Source organism: Macadamia integrifolia, chromosome 9, assembly GCF_013358625.1.
Source record: "Macadamia integrifolia cultivar HAES 741 chromosome 9, SCU_Mint_v3, whole genome shotgun sequence".
Taxonomy (NCBI): domain Eukaryota; kingdom Viridiplantae; phylum Streptophyta; class Magnoliopsida; order Proteales; family Proteaceae; genus Macadamia; species Macadamia integrifolia.
Genome location: NC_056565.1, coordinates 37,289,337 through 37,309,322, shown reverse-complemented (window position 1 = coordinate 37,309,322; position 19,986 = coordinate 37,289,337). Strand labels below are relative to the sequence as shown.

General features: G+C 38.7%; 2 protein-coding genes across 3 annotated transcripts; one reads left to right on the top strand and one right to left on the bottom strand.

Moving 5' to 3' along the window:
• Nucleotides 1-2,686: 2,686 nt before the first annotated feature.
• On the top strand, nucleotides 2,687-18,120 carry LOC122089423 (probable UDP-N-acetylglucosamine--peptide N-acetylglucosaminyltransferase SEC). Of its 2 annotated transcripts, none has more exons than XM_042659144.1 (28): nucleotides 2,687-3,046; nucleotides 5,090-5,235; nucleotides 8,419-8,517; nucleotides 8,622-8,672; nucleotides 9,099-9,215; nucleotides 9,313-9,369; nucleotides 9,825-9,944; nucleotides 10,534-10,596; nucleotides 10,698-10,776; nucleotides 11,533-11,642; nucleotides 11,755-11,808; nucleotides 11,932-11,999; nucleotides 12,103-12,205; nucleotides 13,265-13,467; nucleotides 13,572-13,668; nucleotides 14,086-14,157; nucleotides 14,673-14,749; nucleotides 14,833-14,949; nucleotides 15,057-15,141; nucleotides 15,249-15,416; nucleotides 15,657-15,767; nucleotides 15,858-15,944; nucleotides 16,044-16,171; nucleotides 16,265-16,347; nucleotides 16,634-16,739; nucleotides 16,821-16,967; nucleotides 17,057-17,177; nucleotides 17,736-18,120. In XM_042659144.1, the coding sequence occupies exons 1-28, from the start codon at nucleotides 2,857-2,859 to the stop codon at nucleotides 17,847-17,849; spliced, it is 2,973 nt and encodes a 990-aa protein (XP_042515078.1). In that variant the 5' UTR covers nucleotides 2,687-2,856; the 3' UTR covers nucleotides 17,850-18,120. The 2 variants fall into 2 exon arrangements, with proteins under 2 accessions (XP_042515078.1, XP_042515077.1); XM_042659143.1 differs by having other exon boundaries at nucleotides 16,032-16,171.
• Nucleotides 18,121-18,196: 76 nt separating this feature from the next.
• On the bottom strand, nucleotides 18,197-19,068 carry LOC122089424 (cysteine proteinase inhibitor B-like). Its single transcript, XM_042659146.1, has one exon. The coding sequence runs from the start codon at nucleotides 18,820-18,822 to the stop codon at nucleotides 18,394-18,396; it is 429 nt and encodes a 142-aa protein (XP_042515080.1). The 5' UTR covers nucleotides 18,823-19,068; the 3' UTR covers nucleotides 18,197-18,393.
• Between the last annotated feature and the right edge of the window lie 918 nt (nucleotides 19,069-19,986).

Sequence of the window (19,986 nt, the reverse complement as noted above, 5' to 3'; positions counted from 1 at the left end):
GCTTTCTAAACATAATGTATGCTGCATGGTAGAAATATGTGTTTTATCTTTCAACCATACAAACATACCACATCCACGGTTATTAGCCTATATTAAATAATAGATGTTGACCCAGATTACTGCATGACCTCCATATGTCTCAGAGAGTTCTTGCTGTATTCCCCATTCTCCATTCATCATTGGGTTTGATCTAAGAATGCTCCTCTGTGTGGGTCCATCTGAAAACATTGGATGATCACAGCTATGGATATAGATATGGGTACTAGGTAATGGGTAATGATAATGGGTGCATCTGCAAATGGCCTCATTAAAACTTAATCAAATTCTTACATAAATATGACAAAACTCAAAACCAGAGAACCAAATTCCATTCAATTTGGTACATGTTACGTCAAACTATCGAATGGTAGAGAACGTTTTATTAAGCTGTAACAAGGCAACAGAAAATGACGGCAGGACACAGGACAACAGAAAATGATCCTATAACCCATATCAAACCAATTCAACTGTAAAATTGGGGGCAGAATTGAGCTCCATCAGACAGAAGCTGGGGGGATACTCATCATCCTTTTTTTTGAGTGTCAGAATTTGGACCAACAGACTCTCAAAGATGATATCTCCATATCAATATGCTTATGTGACCAACAGACTAGCTAATTCAAGATATATTTCTTTTAGAACACAAATCTTTTCACACCTTTCATATTATGGGCTAAAGATTGGAAGATATTATAACTTTTTGGCTCTGTTACATCACAAGAAGCAAATATATTGAAACCGACTCTGCAAGACTATTGCAATGCCTTAGGTTAGCAATTGAATCTCAAAAAAACTAAAGAAAACTTTGAAACATGGCACAAAATTTGCCTTTCTCGAATATCTATATGAAATTTCATATTTGAATGGAAATTTTTTTCAGCATCAACTAATGGGAATTACCCACCTCATTAAAGTGTATAAATTTGACTCAATGAGGAATCAACAGAGAACACTTCATCACCCTTGATAGATCTAACAAATCCAAAATAAATACTGAGATTGACAGATCCATAAATCTAACAAATCCAATCTAGAAGGTGACCGAACTCACACCTGAGAGCACTTCATCACCCTTGACCTTCAGGCTTCTTCAGTCATATCTAAAGTGGTTACTTACTCCATCCTTTTCCCAAATCACAAGGGCCAAGGTCCCATCTTCAAGCGGCGATGGAGAAAAAAAAATAGGATCACCCCTTTTAGTCTGTCTTTAGAAAGATAAAGTAACAAGTGAAGGCAACTGCAGTGCTACCCAGCTCACTTCCATAACATAATTGACCATGAAACACACACAAGGAAGAGAGAGATAGAGAGAGAAATTCTTTATTTTTTTAATTTATTCTTTCTTCATCATCATCTTGTCTGTCAATGGCGCTAATCAAGCCAGTAGTAACCCCACAGAAATGCCTCTGCTGGAGCTTATCATTGAGTTTCTCATACATGAAAATTGAACATGAAAATTTGATATCTTATATGGGATCAACTCTTTGACTAATAGTAGCCAAAACCCAAACACCCAAATAGAGAATGAAAATTGGAGAAGATAACAAAATGAGATTTGAAAGTTTGAATGGTTACCAAGATTAGTTGGATTAGTTAATTTACCTAAACTAATTCCACCCATCAATTCCCTTTGAGGCTCTTACAAAGATTACCGTTATCTTCTCCTTCTCTACGTATCTATGTTTGTGGCTTCAATAGTTCAACCAGACTGAGTCTTCATAGATTTGAGTCTATAGTTCTACCAGACAACGAGGAAGAGCAGAGATATGTGGGCGGCGACCTGATTCGAGCTGAGAGCAAGGGCGAGGCCACGAGAAGCAAGGAAGCAGCGATCGGGGAAAGGGAACGAGGAGGAAGGACTTCTAGACGTGATCGACGAGCAGAAATGAGTAGCGGAGTTCTCCCTTGAGAAGAACGATACAAGAGCCTTTTGTTTTGTAAAAAGTCCAAAAAATTTTAGGGTCTGTGCGAAATAGAGAAGAGCAAAGAAGAAGAAGAATGAAGATGAAGAACAGAGAATAAGAAGAACGAGAAGATTACCTAATTTATCGATTGCCCTAGGTTGAGCGTTCTCCTGTGTGCGAGAAGGTGAAAGGGGAGAAAGGGGAGAAAAGAATTGTGATAGGGCTTGTTGTGGATTTTGTCGAGAACGAAATTTGGAAATTATTTTATTTTTAACAAGTTTGGAACGAAACTACACGGATGGAACAACAAATTGTTGTTCCGTATTTTGACCTTCAAATCGTTTTTTTCCCAATTTTTGTTTCAAAAAAACTGAAACATTCCATTGGAACGAAAAAACGATAGAAATGTTTTTTTTGTAATGAAACCAAACGTGCTCGAAGATTCGGTAAATTCTCCAGAGATCGGGAGGACGCCTTAGATGAAAAAGGTCTTCATCAGACGGCTAGAAGTCTGCTTCTTTTATGATCCTCTCTATATCGTGTATTTTCTCTATTCTCTATCTGACGACCACATTACTCCAAGTATCGACACGTTTCAACTATTCTCTTATGTACAGATGTCAAGACTAAGGACTCAGCAGCGTAATTAACAAAGATGGACGGCCAAGATGGCTTCCGTGAACCGAAGTTGCTGGAGATTTAACACTATGTCTTGAAAGTCACTTTTATCTGCAAGACGGAATTGACGAAATAGTCTGGACGCCTAAGAAAGGAATTATAATCGGAATCGGACAAAGGAGAAGAGGTTAAAAGGCTTCTCGAGGTTCATCCCCTCGAGATTTTATGACGGATCTTTATTTGAATCAATCTAGGTTTTCGATTGCGGATTCTATTGAGGTATCGGCAAAAGACGATGCTTTCGTTGCAGAGCGATCCTCGATCGCATCAGCATCAGTATCAACAACAACAGCAGCTGCAATTGTCGGGATCTACGGGAATTTCTAGGGTTTCATTTGATGCGGATCGTGATGGTTTGTTAGCTTTGCAGTCGGATTGTTCGTCCAATGTTAAACCGTTGCAGGCGCCGTCGGAGTTTCATGAAGGTGCTTCAATTTGTTCTTCTGACCTAATACGGCTCTTTATGGTTTTTAGGGTGTGTGTTTCCTTGTTTGGAGGACAATATTATGTTTTGATCTTCCATTTGGTTGTTGTTTTGTTGACAGGATTGGAAATCAATGGTTATTGTATTATGGATGTATTTTATTTGTTTTTAATAAAAAAGGGATTTTTTTCCCTCAGTCAATTGCAGCTTTGAGTTCTGGAATTAATTGGTTGAATGGTTCTGTGCTCATTTGCACTTCTATTTGTTCAAAGGAAAATTTTTGGTTACTGTTCTGAACTTTTTGAGCACCGTGGCATTCATTGTTTGAGGTTTTGTCCTCCATTAAAAGTAGCGATGTAGATGCTGAGATGAAAGGAGCTAGCTGATTATTCATTTCACGGCAATGAGTATATTGACTTTGAAAAGAAATGCTAAAACTGGTGACTAAGAAATACTCTTTCTCAAACAAAATGCATTGTTATAAACTTTTTAGAGGAAATTCTGATATTTTAAAGTTATGGCTCGTATGGCTTGGAATTCAGGTTTTCTGGCCTGCTTTTTCAGTGCCGTTTGGGATATTATTTAGATATTATTTCAACTTATTGGACTTGGAATGTGAGGGCCCATCAGTAGCATGAATTCTATCCGGTTGTAGTTATTTGCCGTTCTTGCAAATCCACTAAACAGTCCTCTTTTACTGGTTGTTAGATGATTATTTCAGTGGTTATTTTGCTTACATTAGGTTCACGACTAGTTGCATGTCCCTGTTGGCATTAGCAAGTGCTGCCTGGAAGAGATCTTCTGTATCTTCTAATTCTTGGTGCTCAGCGTACTCTTATTAGGACCATGGTTAATTTCCTTCATTACCACATTAGCAAGTGCTGCCTGGGAACTTGTCTTTTGCATTGTGTTTCTTTGAGTTCCAATAATAGACATTAGGTGCAAGGCACATGGCTAATTCTTTCTCCATTTTCACATTAGAAGCCCATCTACAAGATCCCTGTGCTCTTCCATTTGTTAATTTTTTTTTTCCAAGAATTCGTGGAGGACGCTTGAAATGACAATCATATGCTTGCCAGTTTTACCTTATGTTGCACATACTTGTGGCAGAGCTGCCTTTTCATGACTGTCGAGTAGTTCTCAAGCTTCTTGCATCTCAAAAGCTTGATTTTTGAAATCAGCACTAAAATTAGTTTTTGATAGGTAAATCATCAGAACTTTCAACAAGTTATGAAGTATTGGTTGGGAGGTTGATGCTCAATGGGCAGAAATTTTGAATCTATATATGCTTTTCAGTGTCAACCGAAAATTGTGTACTTGTTCAGAAGTCAGATAGGAGCCATGAATAGGTGGCATGGGGTGAAAATACTACTTATTTGGGCCGTGGACAAGTATTTGATATGGCCTTTTATAGTCAACATTAAGCAAATAAAAGGAGGGTTGGGGTGGGGGATCATATTAGGAGGGATTGGACCATATCTTGAAACAATTATTATGAATAACTCATTCTGTTCATAGTAGCAGTTCCAAACACAACCCAAGTAACTAAAAGGGAGCTTGTGCAAAGAACAGTCAGGGAAATATATAAAAAGAATCGGATAATTACACCTGGGTACGAGTATCTGATACTGAAAACACCACCTGTTTTGAGTCACATGAAAAAAGTTTCTATTGTTCCTTAGTATGTACAGAACCCATAAAAGCATGCAAACTGATTCTGATTTGAAATGAGTAAATGCAGAACGGTTTTATCTTGTTTCATCCATTCATTAGATCTGTGGAGATTTAGATGCCTTGCAACATTTGGTACAGCTGGCTACTCTGCATGAAGGATTTCGAATTTCTGTGTGCTCATTAGTTATTCCAGTAAAATATCAATATTTTGGATTATGTAAATGATTGCTAATTTGGGTAATGGGGGCCTGTGTTATCAAGGATATAAAATTTGTTTAGTTTCTAAAATCAATGAAACAGTGTTAAGTTATTAAAATCTCTCGAGCACTCTTTCTGACAAATGCAGCTTTTTTTCTCCCCTACATTGTAGTTGATGAGGAAATGCATTTGGCCCTTGCTCATCAGAAATACAAGACCGGAAACTATAAACAGGCATTGGACCACAGCAATGCTGTTTATGAGAGAAATTCACGGCGGACAGATAATCTTCTGCTTCTTGGTGCAATTCATTACCAGGTAATTTCTTTCTATTGTCCAAGTGCTATTCTTTGCTTCTTTTTTTGTTTTATGACTTGCAATTTTTCCCCATAGATCACACAATATCTGATTTGCTCTCCTCAATTAAATTAAATAAAGGAATTTGATGCAGATCCGGGGTTCCAAAGCCGGACTCGTATCACTTATGGGCCCACTCGAGTATTAGATAGCTCACTTGCAAGAAATAATGGCAGATTTGTAAATTATATTGGAGTTTACAAGGGGAGAGTGGCGAGACTGCAAATTACCATAACTTAAAAGGCTATTTGATAGGAACAAGAGTGGGGACACAAAAGGTATTTGATTTATTAATTTAGGGAAGACTTGGAAGGGTCTATAAAATATGGACTTAGTGGAATAAAGGTTGAAAGGACGGGTATATGGGAAAGTGGGGATGGAAATTCATTAAATCGAAGGGAAGGGGGCTTGTCTTTAACCTTCGAATTCTGAAATAAGGTGGAAAACCCAGCGGAAAGGTTGAGAGGAAGAACTCCTTCGACTTCTGTTGGCTGGGGTTGAGGTTTCAGGTGAAGGGTTGCATCTCAAGGCTAAATTGATTCCAAGCAACAACCACCCCAAAGATCTGGTAATATGTTCAGATTACATTCCTGAAATCACAAGGGCAGTAGTTATGGTTCTGGTTCTGATTGCACGTTAATCTCTCACAATAGGGGTATTCTTTCAAGACAAAACCCAGGGGGTAGGTTCGCCTACAGATGGAGAAAAATATGCCCAGAATATTAAAACCCTATAAATCAGAGATGGAGTCAATGAACCTGGTTTTTGTTCAATTCTATGAAATTAGCTGTAAACAGGGAAAGGAACCGATAGCAGGGGAGATGAAGAGAAGGGAAAATCAGAGGAGAGCAAAGTCACACAACCTATTGCTCTCTTACCAACGTGGTAATGACAAACAACTCAATTCATCAAATCTGCCCAATGAATTGGGTTAAAAGCCTTAATGTAGGACTAGGATTTGACAACCAAACCAACCCCAAACTGCAGGAACTTTTAAACTAAGAACAACCAAAACCAATAGCAAACTTATAGCAGAAAATCAGATTTCGGCCACAAACCAGAATTGATAAACGATCTCAATGAACAGTAACCAGAAGCGAAATAAATCAACAGCAGTCTTAGGATTAAACCAGAAATTTTAATAACAATATAACACCTCCAATAGGTTCAGATCACAAATGCTAATAGTCCAGAATGTCACAGTAACACAGAACAGAAAACAGAACCTAAATCTGTGCAGGTTTGACAATCGGCCAGAATTGCTTGACAGTTCACTTCAGGAGATCCAGTGGTCTGATTGACCCCAAAATTGGATCGATCCTCCCTCTGGATAGGATTATCCTTCGGTCAAAATATGGAGGCCATCGGATGGCTGGTTCTCCAAAAACAGCTAGGTCGATAGGAAGGAAAACAGAGAAAACCAACCCAGAAATCTGCAGAGAAGTTTGATCACTTACCTGAACTGCTGGAGAAGAGAATCCAATAAGAAAACCAGATAAGAAAAGACCCACCTGGACTTCTCGCCGCAGAGTGTCTATCGGATCACACACCAATCCCTAACCCTTGATCAGACACAAAGGTATAGCAATGGAGTAAACACAGCGGCAACAACATGAAGCTTCTCTTTTTTTTTTAATTGTAAAAATCGTCTCCCTATGATGAGAGCTCTCCTTTATTTATAATAATGATGGGGAGGGTTTACAAGTAATAGTAACTCAGAGTTACTATATCTGAGTTGCTAAAAATTGATTACAAGAAGTTACTAAAAACTGGAAATTAAAATCTAATGAAAATAGAAACTAGTTTAGACAGAAATTAGAAACTAACAATGACTTGAAATTAGAAACTAATTTAGGTACTGAAATTAGAAACTAAATAACCCCATCTAAAAAGGAAACTAAAGAAAAGGAAACAAATCACTGAATCCCGTATGCAACCTTAGAACCCCTAGTTTAGACCCATAAAAGTAGCCCAATACACTCCAAACCACGTGGACTGAAGGCCCAACACGTATACAACCCAACCCTAAGCTTATTCCTAATAAAACAAGCCTAATTTGGTGAAGAATCTGCATCAAGCCTATTTATAAAAACGAAATTAAAAGCTACCTAATTGAAGCCTAGAACTGAATTAGAATTAAAATCTCCTAATTACTTCCTAAATCTTAGACTAATAAAAATAGAAGCTCAATAAAACTCAAATTGGAAATTCCCTACTTGTTCAATAGTTCCCCCAAAATAAAAGATTACATAACAACAACCACAGAGTTAGCCTTATCCCAACTTAATAGGGTTGGCTACATAGATCCATACAAAACAAAGTAGGAAAAAAATCCAAAAAAAAAAAAAGGGGGGGGGGTGAAGACATGAAAAGATGAGAGTATGAGGAAATAGTCACAACCCCACAAGTCAGAAGAGTCTTAGCTAAATTGGGTTGGCTACATAGATCCTTGCCCACCAGTAGATTCTATCCAAGGTCATATTTGGGACCAGGCCAAAACTATGCATGCCATTCCTCATCATTTCGCCTATAGTAATTTTAGGCCTGCCCCTAACTCTTTTACCTCCTTATATTGAATCAAATCACTCCTTACTGGGGCGTCTTTAGGCCTCCTTTGGATATGACCAATTGGTCATACAACCTCAAACGACTTTTAGAAAGCTTGCCAGTAGTTGGTGCTACTTCCAAATCAGTTCTAATATGCTCATTCTTTACTTTATCCTTCTTAGTTTTTTCGCAAATCCATCTTAACATCCTCATCTCAGCTACACATAGCTGCTCTATATGACATTTCTTAATTGCTCAACATTCTGACCCGTACATCATAGCTGGTCACACAACAGTCCTATAGAAATTTCTTTTAAGCTTTAAAGGGATCTGTTGGTCACACAATACTCCGAACGCACCTCTCCATTTCAATCATCCCACCTTTAATTCTTTGTGATACATCAGCCTCTATGGTAATGTTTAAGTGATGGTATGTAGAATTTTGAATAATCTATAATATTCTAGATCCATTATGCAAATCATATTCTCTGCTGATGTTTGATGATGGTATCCAGTTGAATTTTGATTAACTTATTTTCTGCCAGGCTTGGTATTATAGATTCATCTAATGTATATATGTGTTCTGCTCTATTCCAGTTGCATGATTTCGATATGTGTATTGCGAAGAATGAAGAAGCTCTTCGAATTGACCCACATTTTGCCGAGTGCTTTGGAAACATGGCAAATGCTTGGAAGGTAAGTACTAATACAATTGTTACTAGCATCAAAGTGGTGGGCTTAAATTATATTGTTTGCTTTTGGTCTCTAACAGAAACTCTCCTCCCCCTGCCCCCAAACAGGAGAAAGGCAATATTGATCTTGCAATCCGCTATTATTTGATTGCTATTGAGGTTTGTGTACTTTTCTGGATTGCTTTCTTGAGTATCCCCTTTTTGAGCTTGATAGCTATGCGCAGGAACTTTGAAATTTTTTCCAGTTTACTATCATTGGGTAAACTTGCTTCACAAACTAATTGTTCTTACCTGAGATGAATACCTTAAAAAAGTGTCAGCTTGAATGTTTGCTATGCTATGTGAACTACTGGTTGCTGCTTTTTAGTTACCGTGAAATTTAAGCTTTGGATTTCTTAGTCATAATGTTTTTCATAGTCTGCTTTTAAGCTTGAGACTGAGTCCCCCTATGTCCCTTCATTTTATGTATTCTTCAAATTATCTCGAGTGCATAATTTTTTAGGTACATCTTCTCCTCTACACCTGTTTGATATGCTGAAGAATCTACTCAGTTTGATCCTTCAATGACTTTCTTTTTATGCACAGCTTCGTCCAAATTTCAGTGATGCTTGGTCCAACTTAGCGAGTGCATACATGAGGAAAGGGCGACTCAATGAGGCAGCGCAATGTTGTCGCCAGGCTCTGGCCTTAAATCCCCGCTTGGTAGATCCTAATTTGTTCCAATCTTCTCCTTGGCGATATTTTGGTTCTGTGGGTTGGCAAGAAATACTGCTGATTTGATTTTTTCTGATTGGTCTAGGTCGATGCTCATAGCAACCTGGGGAATCTGATGAAGGCACAAGGTTCAGTGCAGGAAGTAAGATCCATGATATTACCTGCCCTTCCTTTTTTCCCTTTTCCAACATGACATGTGGAAACTTAATGAAAGATTAGAAACATGGGCTTCACAAGAGAGCCTATGCTGTGTTGGTTGTAGATATTTTACTGTCAGGGATGCACTTCTCATTAATCATGTTGGTTTTTGTGTATATTCCTCCTGTTTCTGTGGAAATAATAAGGTCCTTGAACTCTGTTGTTTGATTGCCTTTGCTTCAAAAAGTTCAAGTGGTGGCTCCTATGTGCGCTTTATAACTCATTCAGATTACTGTTTAAATCATTTTGATTTGGAATTGGGTATATGGGGAAGAAAACAAATTTGCAAGTGGTGTTAGTCTGTTAGATCAATTAAATTGCAGGAGGTTTGCATCAGATTTGTTGAATTAATTGGTTTTCTGGTGATCTTAACAGGTTAAGAGCTTCTGTGTTTTGCAGGCATATAATTTCTATCTTGAAGCTCTTCGCATCCAACCTAATTTTGCTATTGCATGGTCAAACCTTGCTGGTCTCTTCATGGAGGCTGGTGATCTTAACAGGGCCCTTCAATATTATAAGGTGCATGTTCCTGTAACTTATGTCATGTTTCACTTGCTCTAGTGTTGAACTTGAATCACTAATACTTGCCATATATGTGGCAGTGAAAATACACAATTTTGCTTTCTTGTGCAGCTTGCTACGGTTGGATGTGGATCAGATCCATTTTGGTCTGAATCCAGATAATCCCTCTTCTCCTCTGAGTCATAAAAAGTTTATTGGCTGGTCAAGACCCCTCTGAATCCTTGTTTGAGTCATATGTCTGTACATTCACTGCAAGGACTCTATTACGTTATGTGATCCATGACTTTTGGCTCTGTAAACCTTGTGAAGTTGCGAACCGAATTGATGGCAGGGCTGCTCAACCCAGACCTGACCTGAATTCCAAAGTGGATTTGATATTGAGAGTTCTAACCTTTTTTAGTAGATTTGGATCTTGAATTTGATTTCTGAAATGCCCACAATTTCATGGTTTAATTTCTTCTTGTGCTTAGGTATACGATGAACGTGTACACCAATTTTCCATTAACTTAAGTTACATCCTGTAGTGCATTATGGGATCCATTTTGCCTCCTTGTTTACCCACTTCATTGGCTGTGCATTATTTCAGGAAGCTGTTAGGCTGAAGCCAACATTTGCTGATGCCTACTTAAACCTAGGAAATGTCTATAAGGTAAGCTTAGCTTCGTCTATTGTGCCAATAACATCGGGTAGCAGCAAAATGCCAGGACTGGTATCTGGAGAAAAACAAGATCTTTCTTTTACCTTTTCCAGGCCTTGGGAATGCCTCAAGAGGCTATAGTGTGTTATCAGCGGGCTCTCCAGGCGCGATCAGACTATGCGATGGCTTATGGTAAGCATTGAAATCATTTTCATATCCATTTATTGTGGCTATTGCTAGGTTTGTTATTTATTATTATTATTATTATTATTATTATTATTATTATTATTTAAAATATTTCAATTGGTGTTTGAACGATCCTTGAATAGAAGGATAGAAATGGTCCACCAATGATGTCGTTGCTCCTTGGACTATTACTATAGCATTATAAATTTATGGCACTGTTAATCTTGGGGGACATATGAACCGTCTTAGTAAAGGTTTAGAAAGGTATGGTATATTCCCACCTACAGTGCTGGTCTTACCTAGTTCTGGGTGCATACATGGTTCAGATCTGTCAAGTTAGGCCTTAGGTGGATCCAAAGTATTAGTGTGTGATTTTTCCTTCACTGTTGTGTTGGATGTAAAGATAGAGGTGTAGTCTAATTGTCTAAAATCCTGCCAAAGGAGCCTCATTTGGGACTCTAGATAAAAGTAGATGTGTATTAATCAACTAAAATTAGAATGGTAGGACCTTTAACTGAGGATCCAAAATGCATTCCTAGGTGCAGCCAGACTGTGGTGAGTGCCAGTGGGGCAGTGGGTCCTTGCCTTTCTGCATTTTCCTATTACAGTGAATGATTTGCTTATAGACTGAACAGCTTCAGGATTCTCATCTGGGTTACCTTGAACCAAAGACAAGCAAAGCTGCATAAACTGGTTCTTTGAATGATGCTGCGGATAATGATCCATTTGAATAATAATGGTATAATTATGATGTTGGTGCAGGCAATCTGGCTAGTGTGTATTATGAGCAAGGCCAGCTTGATTTGGCAATTCTCCATTACAAGCAAGCGCTTGCGTTGGATTCAGGATTTTTAGAAGCATATAATAATTTAGTGAGTCTTCTCTTTCCTTTTTCTGGAGGTTACTGTTGGAAATGAGCTGGTTGAGTTTAAGAAGCATGACTTCACTAACAATAATATATGGTGGGACTTCTAACTTCTGAAGGGCAATGCACTGAAAGATTCTGGAAGAGTTGATGAAGCATGCAATTGCTATCGTGTAAGTCGCAGTTAATTGTTTCCATATTGTATTATTGTCCCCCCCCCCCCCCAATTTTTGATAATTTCCAAATTATGGTTTTATTACTTCCAATCCTGATAATCCTTCTGTTTTTATGTGTAGGCATGCCTCTCTCTCCAACCTAACCACCCGCAGGCTCTTACGAATCTTGGAAATATTTATATGGAATTGTGTGTTCTCTCTACCTGTCTTTAATTGTCTTATGTTCTTTCTATATGAAGGTTTTTTTTTTTTGTTAAGTTTCTAGAAGGAAGAAAATTTTTTTGCGTGCAGGAATATGATGAATGCTGCTGCTGCATGTTATAAGGCAACACTGGCTGTAACAACAGGATTGTCTGCTCCTTTCAGCAATTTAGCGATAATATATAAGCAGCAGGTATTTTTGCTCTGCTAATCACTTCATAAGAGTAGGATCTGTTTGGTAAAGGGATATTGGCCTGTTGCAAAATGATTCAAATAAGCTGTCTTGTTTGCACTCACTACCTGATTTGGGTTTCCAGTAACCCTATTCGGTCGCTGTCTTCGCTGATGGACCCACCCAATTAAATCTAAGGTCTAATGGAAATTTTTTAATAAATTAGAATTTGGAAGGGGGTGTTAGACATGTAAAGAAGAAGAGACACAGAGGGGATTACCATGTATTGTTTGGGGGTAAACTAGGAAGCAAAGTTAAGATATGGGACATCTGGGAATTAAGGAAGATGGAGGCTATTAAAGGAAAGTAGTTAAAAAATGTAAGCCTCATATTGAGGGAAAGGGACTACTGTCTTCTACCTCCGTCAAGAGGCGGAAATCTCATGAAACAGATCTGGTTCGAGGGGAGGATCTCAATCGGTAGAGCTTCTTTCAACCTGAAATTTCTGGTAAGTCTTTGTAACACTCAGGTCTCTTAAATGCATCCAAGCACAGCCCGACAGCACATAAATTAATTTCCCGCACTGCTCTTGCGGTAAATATGAATTCAGACTTGAAGATGGGTTAGAAACCTTCAGCCAAGATCAGATTTCGAAGGCAGAGCGCCTATGGGTGAGGGTTGTTTCCTGTACTCAGATCACTACTCAGATCAATCCGATGAAAACCACAGGAAATTAGCTTTGGTATTTAAGGCTGCAAGCACCACCCAGTTGAAACTCAAATTGATAATTCCTTGTCTAATAACTACCCTAAAAAAAAAAAAATGATTACATATATTTCCCAAAATAAATCCTAAATAATTAAAATATCCTACTGAACCCAAAAACCCAATTGAACCCAGTGGTCTAGATTGCCAGAAGGGTCAGTCTGGTTCAGCAACTATTATGCATCACCTCCGCTTTAAAAATATTAGGCTGTTTGTTAATGCCTCGTATTTTTTTAATAAAAACTTGAAGGGCATGCCAGGTTCGTGAGGTGTTCTGGATTAAAAGAAAATACCTAATTACATTTTCAACCACAGGGAAATTACGTGGATGCTATCTCTTGCTACAATGAAGTTCTCCGCATAGATCCTCTGGCAGCAGATGGGCTTGTTAATAGGGGTAACACATACAAGGAGATTGGCAGGGTTAGTGAAGCGATTCAGGACTATTTACGAGCTGTTAACATTCGACCGACTATGGCTGAAGCCCATGCAAATCTAGCTTCGGCTTATAAGGACAGGTATCTTCAACTGTTACGCTTATGTGTACTTTACCCTATGTGGTTGAAACATTTTCATAGGAATAATTCAATTCTTTCTTATGCTTGGGTTTTGATGGTTGCAGTGGACATGTGGAGTCAGCTATAAAGAGCTACAAGCAAGCGTTGGTTCTTCGGCCTGATTTTCCGGAAGCAACTTGTAATCTTCTTCACACCTTACAGGTATATTTGGAATGCAATATCCATAATTTTTTTTTTAAAGTATATTGAGATCTTGATGCCCCGTCTTTCTTTCTGTCTTCCTCACCCCTCCCCCTCTCTTTCTCTTATTTTCCTTTTGGTTTTTGTTGTTCGTTGCAACTACTGAGGGATGGTCATAATGAGGCAGTGTTGTTAATTGTTATTGTATCCATTTAACTGAAACCCATACTCTTATGTTCCTTTTCTGATACATTCGGTCATTATTCATAATGCACTACTTGGTAATGTCTTCATATATATACTTGTGGACATAGATTTCTAATTATAGAATGGTATTCTCGACTTGGAAAGCAAATTCAAATCTCAAGAAATTCGTAGTTCAATAGTCAAAATTCATTTCACAGGAACTGATGGGATTTTTTATGCTCTGTTTGTCAGTGTGTCTGCGATTGGGATGATCGGGATAGGAAGTTCGCTGAAGTTGAGGCGATAATTAGAAGACAGATTAAGGTTTTAAGTTTTTTCTTTTTTATTGTGCTTTATATTTATGGAAAAATGCTTCCAGACTGTGGGAGATATTCCCACACCAACACTTTGGTCTGCCACATGGGCAGATGATCTAATCTGGCCATTCTATCTGTTGGATAGACGGGGAATGCCTTAGGTAAGTCATATGTCAAATCTGGTGGTCAATATTAATTGTACGGCCCACCATGTAGGCCCCCCTTTTTATTTTATTTTTTATTCAATGGCCCTTGTGCTTCAAGCAACTTTGTCGTTTTCAAAGAATTTTCAAAACATTACATTGACTTGTGAGAGCGTTAGATTGCTTTGACATATAAATCATGACTATTTAAAGACAAGGACAGGCCTTGCTAGACACTTCCATGTGGCAAGCAAAGTGGTTGGTATGGGAAGTCATTCCCACACTGTTCGTGTGGGAAACCCTCCCCTGATATTTATTGTATTACTTCCTGCTCTTTGAAATGTGTGTTTATTCTGAAAACTTTGGTTCACTTTCCCAGATGTCAGTTCTTCCTAGCGTTCAGCCATTTCATGCAATTGCATATCCCATTGATCCAATGCTTGCTTTGGAGATTAGGTAAGATATTTGTCTGTGTGCAATATGATGCCAAATGGTGTTCTTTTGAGTCTCTTTATTCATAGATTTGATTGATCTTGTAGTCGTAAATATGCGGCACACTGCTCTCTCATTGCTTCCCGCTATACGCTTCCTCCCTTCCTTCATCCTCCATCAATACCCATAAAGAGTGAGGGTAGAAACGGACGCCTAAAAGTTGGGTAAGTTTGGCTTGGCACTCAGAGAAGTTTGGTCAGGTTTTTTTTTTTTTTTTTTTCTGAAAAAATGTTATCACTTGTCTTACTAGAATTTTCCCTGGTCTTTATAGTTATGTGAGCAGTGATTTTGGTAACCATCCACTCTCACATCTTATGGGCTCGGTATTTGGGATGCACAATAGAGAAAATGTTGAGGTTTGGAACTGCAGGCTTTGTCAATTATTTAGATTTCTTATGTGAGTTCTTTAGGAGCTCTGTTGTTTCATTCTACCACATTGCTAAATCCACATTTGAGTCTGCAGGTGTTCTGTTATGCGTTGAGTCAGAATGATGGCACTGAATGGAGGCAGCGTATCCAATCTGAAGCTGAGCACTTCATTGATGTGTCTGCCATGTCATCTGATATGATCGCTAGGTTGATTAATGAGGATAAAATACAGATCCTCGTTAACCTCAATGGTTATACGAAGGTCTCGTTCTATCTTCTTCATACTATTCTTTTTGTTGCTTTTTATGTTTATTTCTGTTGAATTATTAGTCTTAGTTGCTCAAATGGACACTCTATTAATGAGTTTCCAACCAATTTTGGCCCAAATGCTAGTTCCTTGGTGTGTAATTTTGCAAGATTTGGATATATCATTGTTTTCCCCATTTGTTTGGTTAGGACTTGGTCCCATCTGGGTTTACAACCCATCTGACTCATTGTGCAGGGGGCAAGGAATGAAATATTTGCCATGCTACCAGCACCCATTCAGGTTTCATACATGGGTTTCCCTGGAACCACAGGAGCAACCTACATAGATTACTTGGTCACTGATGAGGTAGGGATATATTTCGTCATTGTTTTTCTTTTTCATTGCCTCCCTTCGTGGTGGTTTTCCCGAGTCTTATTATATTCCTTCTCCTTGCAGTTTGTTTCGCCAACTCATTTTTCTCACATTTACTCTGAGAAGCTTGTCCATCTTCCTCATTGTTATTTCGTAAATGATTACAAGCAAGTGAGTTTTTGTACCTTTGTATTTGTTGTTTGCTTCTAATGATTTGTTTAGTATGTATGGTGACAGAAATGCTCATCACTTTTTAAGTTTTGTCATCAGAAAAATCGTGATGTGTTGGATCCATTATGCCGACACAAGCGATCAGATTATGGATTACCTGAAGACAAATTCATATTTGCATGCTTCAATCAACTATACAAGATGGACCCTGAAATTGTCAATACATGGTATTCTTGATATGGACATTAGCTTGATTACTAGATGATGACTCTGCACAGTTTATCATGTTGCTGATTGTTTGTGGTTGCTCATGTGTTTAGGTGCAATATTCTGAAGCGTGTTCCCAATAGTGCACTCTGGCTTCTCAGATTCCCAGCAGCAGGCGAGATGAGACTTCGTGCATGTATGTTAGTTAGCTTTGGTATTCTTCTACTAGTTAGGGCTGCTTTGGTATTCTTCTACTAGTTAGGGCTGTGGTGGATTCTTTAGCATGTATTTTCCATAAACTTGTTTCTGCAATGGTCACCCACTTATGTTGCATAGTTTTTTGTCAACTGCTGTTGCTTGTGGTTTGTGTTATCACCTGAACCCTATGGTTTGAAACTGAAGGTTTCCATTATGATAAATGAGATTGAATGTCTTGTTTTTGGGTTGTGAATCATCCAACTAATTGGTGCTGGCATGTGCAGATGCTGCTGCCCAGGGAGTGCGACCAGATCAGATTATTTTTACAGATGTTGCCATGAAAAACGAGCACATAAGACGTAGTGCTTTGGCAGATCTGTTTCTCGACTCGTAAGCAGCTCTCTTTATTTATTTATTAATTTTTATTTCAATCAGTTCTCTTTAAAACTTTTGAGATCTTGCACTGTTTAGGCCTTTGTGCAATGCCCACACCACTGGCACTGATGTTCTATGGGCTGGTTTGCCAATGATTACATTGCCCTTGGAGAAAATGGCGACTAGAGTTGCCGGTTCGTTGTGTCTGGCCACTGGAGTTGGGGAAGAGATGATTGTTAGCAGGTACTTAAATTTATTTTCATATTCCATATGGTTGCTGCATACTGATTAGGCCCCTATATACGTGCTGACATGCCTTGCATTCCATGAAGTATGAAAGAATATGAAGACAAGGCGGTGTCATTTGCTGAGAATCGGCCAAAGCTCCAGGCTCTAACCAACAAACTCAAGGCAGTTCGCTTGACTTGCCCCTTGTTCGACACACAACGATGGGTAAGTAGTTAATCAGAAATAATTTGGATTTCTTGGATTCACCAATTCACGTTAATAATTTTTTAGCACTGGTAACTTGACTTTCCAGTTCTTGGTACTGGATTCATGTTATATCCAGTCCTTGATGAACAACAAATGGTGGGGGTAGAGATCCCTTGTGTGGGAACTAAACTGCGACCATCAGCTTTTCAGCTGTCTGACATTACCTAAGTGATCTTTTCCTCTAGCATTATGGTATGAAATTGTACTTGTGGCCAAGGTTCAAGAACTTGTTTCGGTGATTTCAAACCAACGAAATACAGTTTCATCAAAACAATAAACTTTTTTCATGTGTTTTGCTTGGCTATTTTGGTGGAAATGCCAAAGATGACCGAAATTTACAAAATAGTGCAATTTTTTGTCCGAAATGAGCGAAATTTTGAAACAAAATAATTGGAATTTCAATGAGATGAGATAAAAAAATGACTGAAATTATGTATTTTGGCTAAGAAATAGTTTTTGAATCATGCTTGTGGCCTAATGGCGAATACTGATTGAGATTTTAAACAAATGTCTCAGGTGAGGAATCTGGAGAGGGCATACTTCAAAATGTGGAACCTGTATTGCTCAGGCGGACATCCCCAACGCTTCAAAGTTACCGAGAATGATGCAGAGTTCCCATACGACAGATGAAAAAGAGCTATTTGGGTAGGGTGGGGTTGGACGGGATTGTTGATAAAGCAAGAGAAATATGCCATTTAATATTTGTGATTGATTATCCAAATGAAGCATATGAGATGTGTTATACATGTGGTTGGATTTTTAATGGGTTTATGGCCCCCCAAGTAGATTCAGATTGTAAAGTATGGGAGCCATCTTTGGTGAATGAAGTTGAATTTTATGGGAAAATGTTTCTAGGTTTACGCTTATTGCTTTATAATATATTGACTAATGCATTTCTAAAGTTTTTTTGTATCACAGATCTACAGCATCTATTTTTATTTGTGTTTCCGATGAGTTGGCTCCATCAGGATTGAAAATGGAAGCAAGAACAGTAATGGATTAATGAGGAAGGCGAATCTTACCGAACTCAGTTTTTGACATGAACAAAGTACCAAAGTAACAAAGTTACAACCATTACTAAATTGGAATACTCTGAAAGGTAACCAAACTCAAAATCGTCTCCGACAGAAGAAGCCGATTTTAGATTTACAGAGACGGATAAAGCATGTCTTCTTCAATTAGTGGAAGGGGTGAAGGTGAGGAGTTGCTTGGACTGATGAACCCAAGGCTTCACAACCACAACAGCATCGTATGTCTTGGGAACTCCGCCCTGAGAAACAGAGATGGTGAGGTAATACTTTAACCCTGCAACCACCTGTGTCTGCGCCTTCACGACTTCCTTGAACTCCAGAGGGCCTTGTGCTCCTTGCCCTTGCCGATAATGGCTTGGATTCTTGTTGTATTCCATAACAGAGAATCTCCCCAGGTCCTGAACCTCCTTATTGTTCTTCACATCCTTAACCTCTTTCCTTCCTCCTGGCATTCCACCATACCCATCAACCATCCTCCAGGAAGAGCAACTGAGGAAGAAGAACACCAACAGGAGAGAGAACCCCAGAAAGGAAGAAAACGGAAGAGATCTGTGCATCACCCCTGACGCCATTGCAAACTGTGGATAGAGAGTGAAAAGGAGATGGGGGTGTGAAGGGGGTTTTATATATATATATAGAGAGAGAGAGAGAGAGAGAGAGAGAGAGAAGGTTTTGCTTCCAGAGGGGTCAGTCGTCGTGTTGTGGGGCTTCGTGAATAACACGCAAATCGAGGTGGTGGTGATGGGAAGAATTGACAAACGGTGTGCCGCGTAAACGGCGATGAGGGTTTCGATCCAAGACGGAAAGAGGCTGATGAGTTTCGTGGAAAATGGAAACGGTGGGGTCGAATTTTGGAGTTTGGTCGATGGATGAGAAGAGGAAGAGGATAAAGAAGCCACTCTTCTTTTTATTTATTTATTTTTATAATTTGGTTTTCCAATTTTTGTCTTAGAACACGGTAAAATTTTTACGTGTCGGTGCTCATGGGCCCATGGCCCACCGGTGTCGACTTCTCTTTTTTCTGTCCAACTGTCCACTGGATAATAATAATAAACTCCTTCCTTTGCTGTTGACGGGTGGAGAATGTTCGAGAAACTTTTGCTTCTCCGCAGCATAGAACGTGGGATACAAGTTTTGGTCAAATACACATAATAGTGTTTAGGATTACCTCAAAACCTAAAACTGCGGACTGCAACAATGAGGATAAACGCAGTGAAGAAGTTTTTCCAAATTATGGTTCCATAAATCCCAACTCTTAAACCTGTGAGATTCAATCAAACCCTCACAAGAGTAACCGCATACAAATAAATAAATAGAAGAAACTAAGAAGAAAGTAAGATCGAAATCTATGAGACTATGACCCCATGTGAAGGGGAAGAGATAGAGCTCCTATCAACATATTTACGTACGTTGTTGAACGATGATTGTCTGCCATGGGTGCGGCAATGTGGAAAGCATTGGACGATCAAGATGATATTGACACGCGCCTTGATATTGTTTTCGCCATCGAATGTTTGCCACACCCACAGTAGAGGATGTTTTCACTAAGTTGATATCTCAAGTCTCAACCTTGAAAGGACGGACATTGATTAGTTGTAATATAAATTTAAAATGTAAATCTAAAATGTAAAAAGTGTCTATGTAAACTTTTCAAACTCTTAGGGTATAAATCAATTGGGTCATAATACGTATATATAGTTTCTCTCGATTTTCTCTATACGACTAAACAATGGGTG

Excerpts from the sequence above, each read along its gene's own strand:
- LOC122089423 (XM_042659143.1), top strand. The coding sequence starts at position 2,857 with ATGCTTTCGTTGCAGAGCGATCCTCGATCGCATCAGCATCAGTATCAA. Across the intron at positions 13,468-13,571 it reads GCTTCGGCTTATAAGGACAG|TGGACATGTGGAGTCAGCTA; the intron begins GTATCTTCAACT and ends TGATGGTTGCAG. Across the intron at positions 17,178-17,735 it reads TGTTCGACACACAACGATGG|GTGAGGAATCTGGAGAGGGC; the intron begins GTAAGTAGTTAA and ends CAAATGTCTCAG.
- LOC122089424 (XM_042659146.1), bottom strand. The coding sequence starts at position 18,822 with ATGGCGTCAGGGGTGATGCACAGATCTCTTCCGTTTTCTTCCTTTCTG.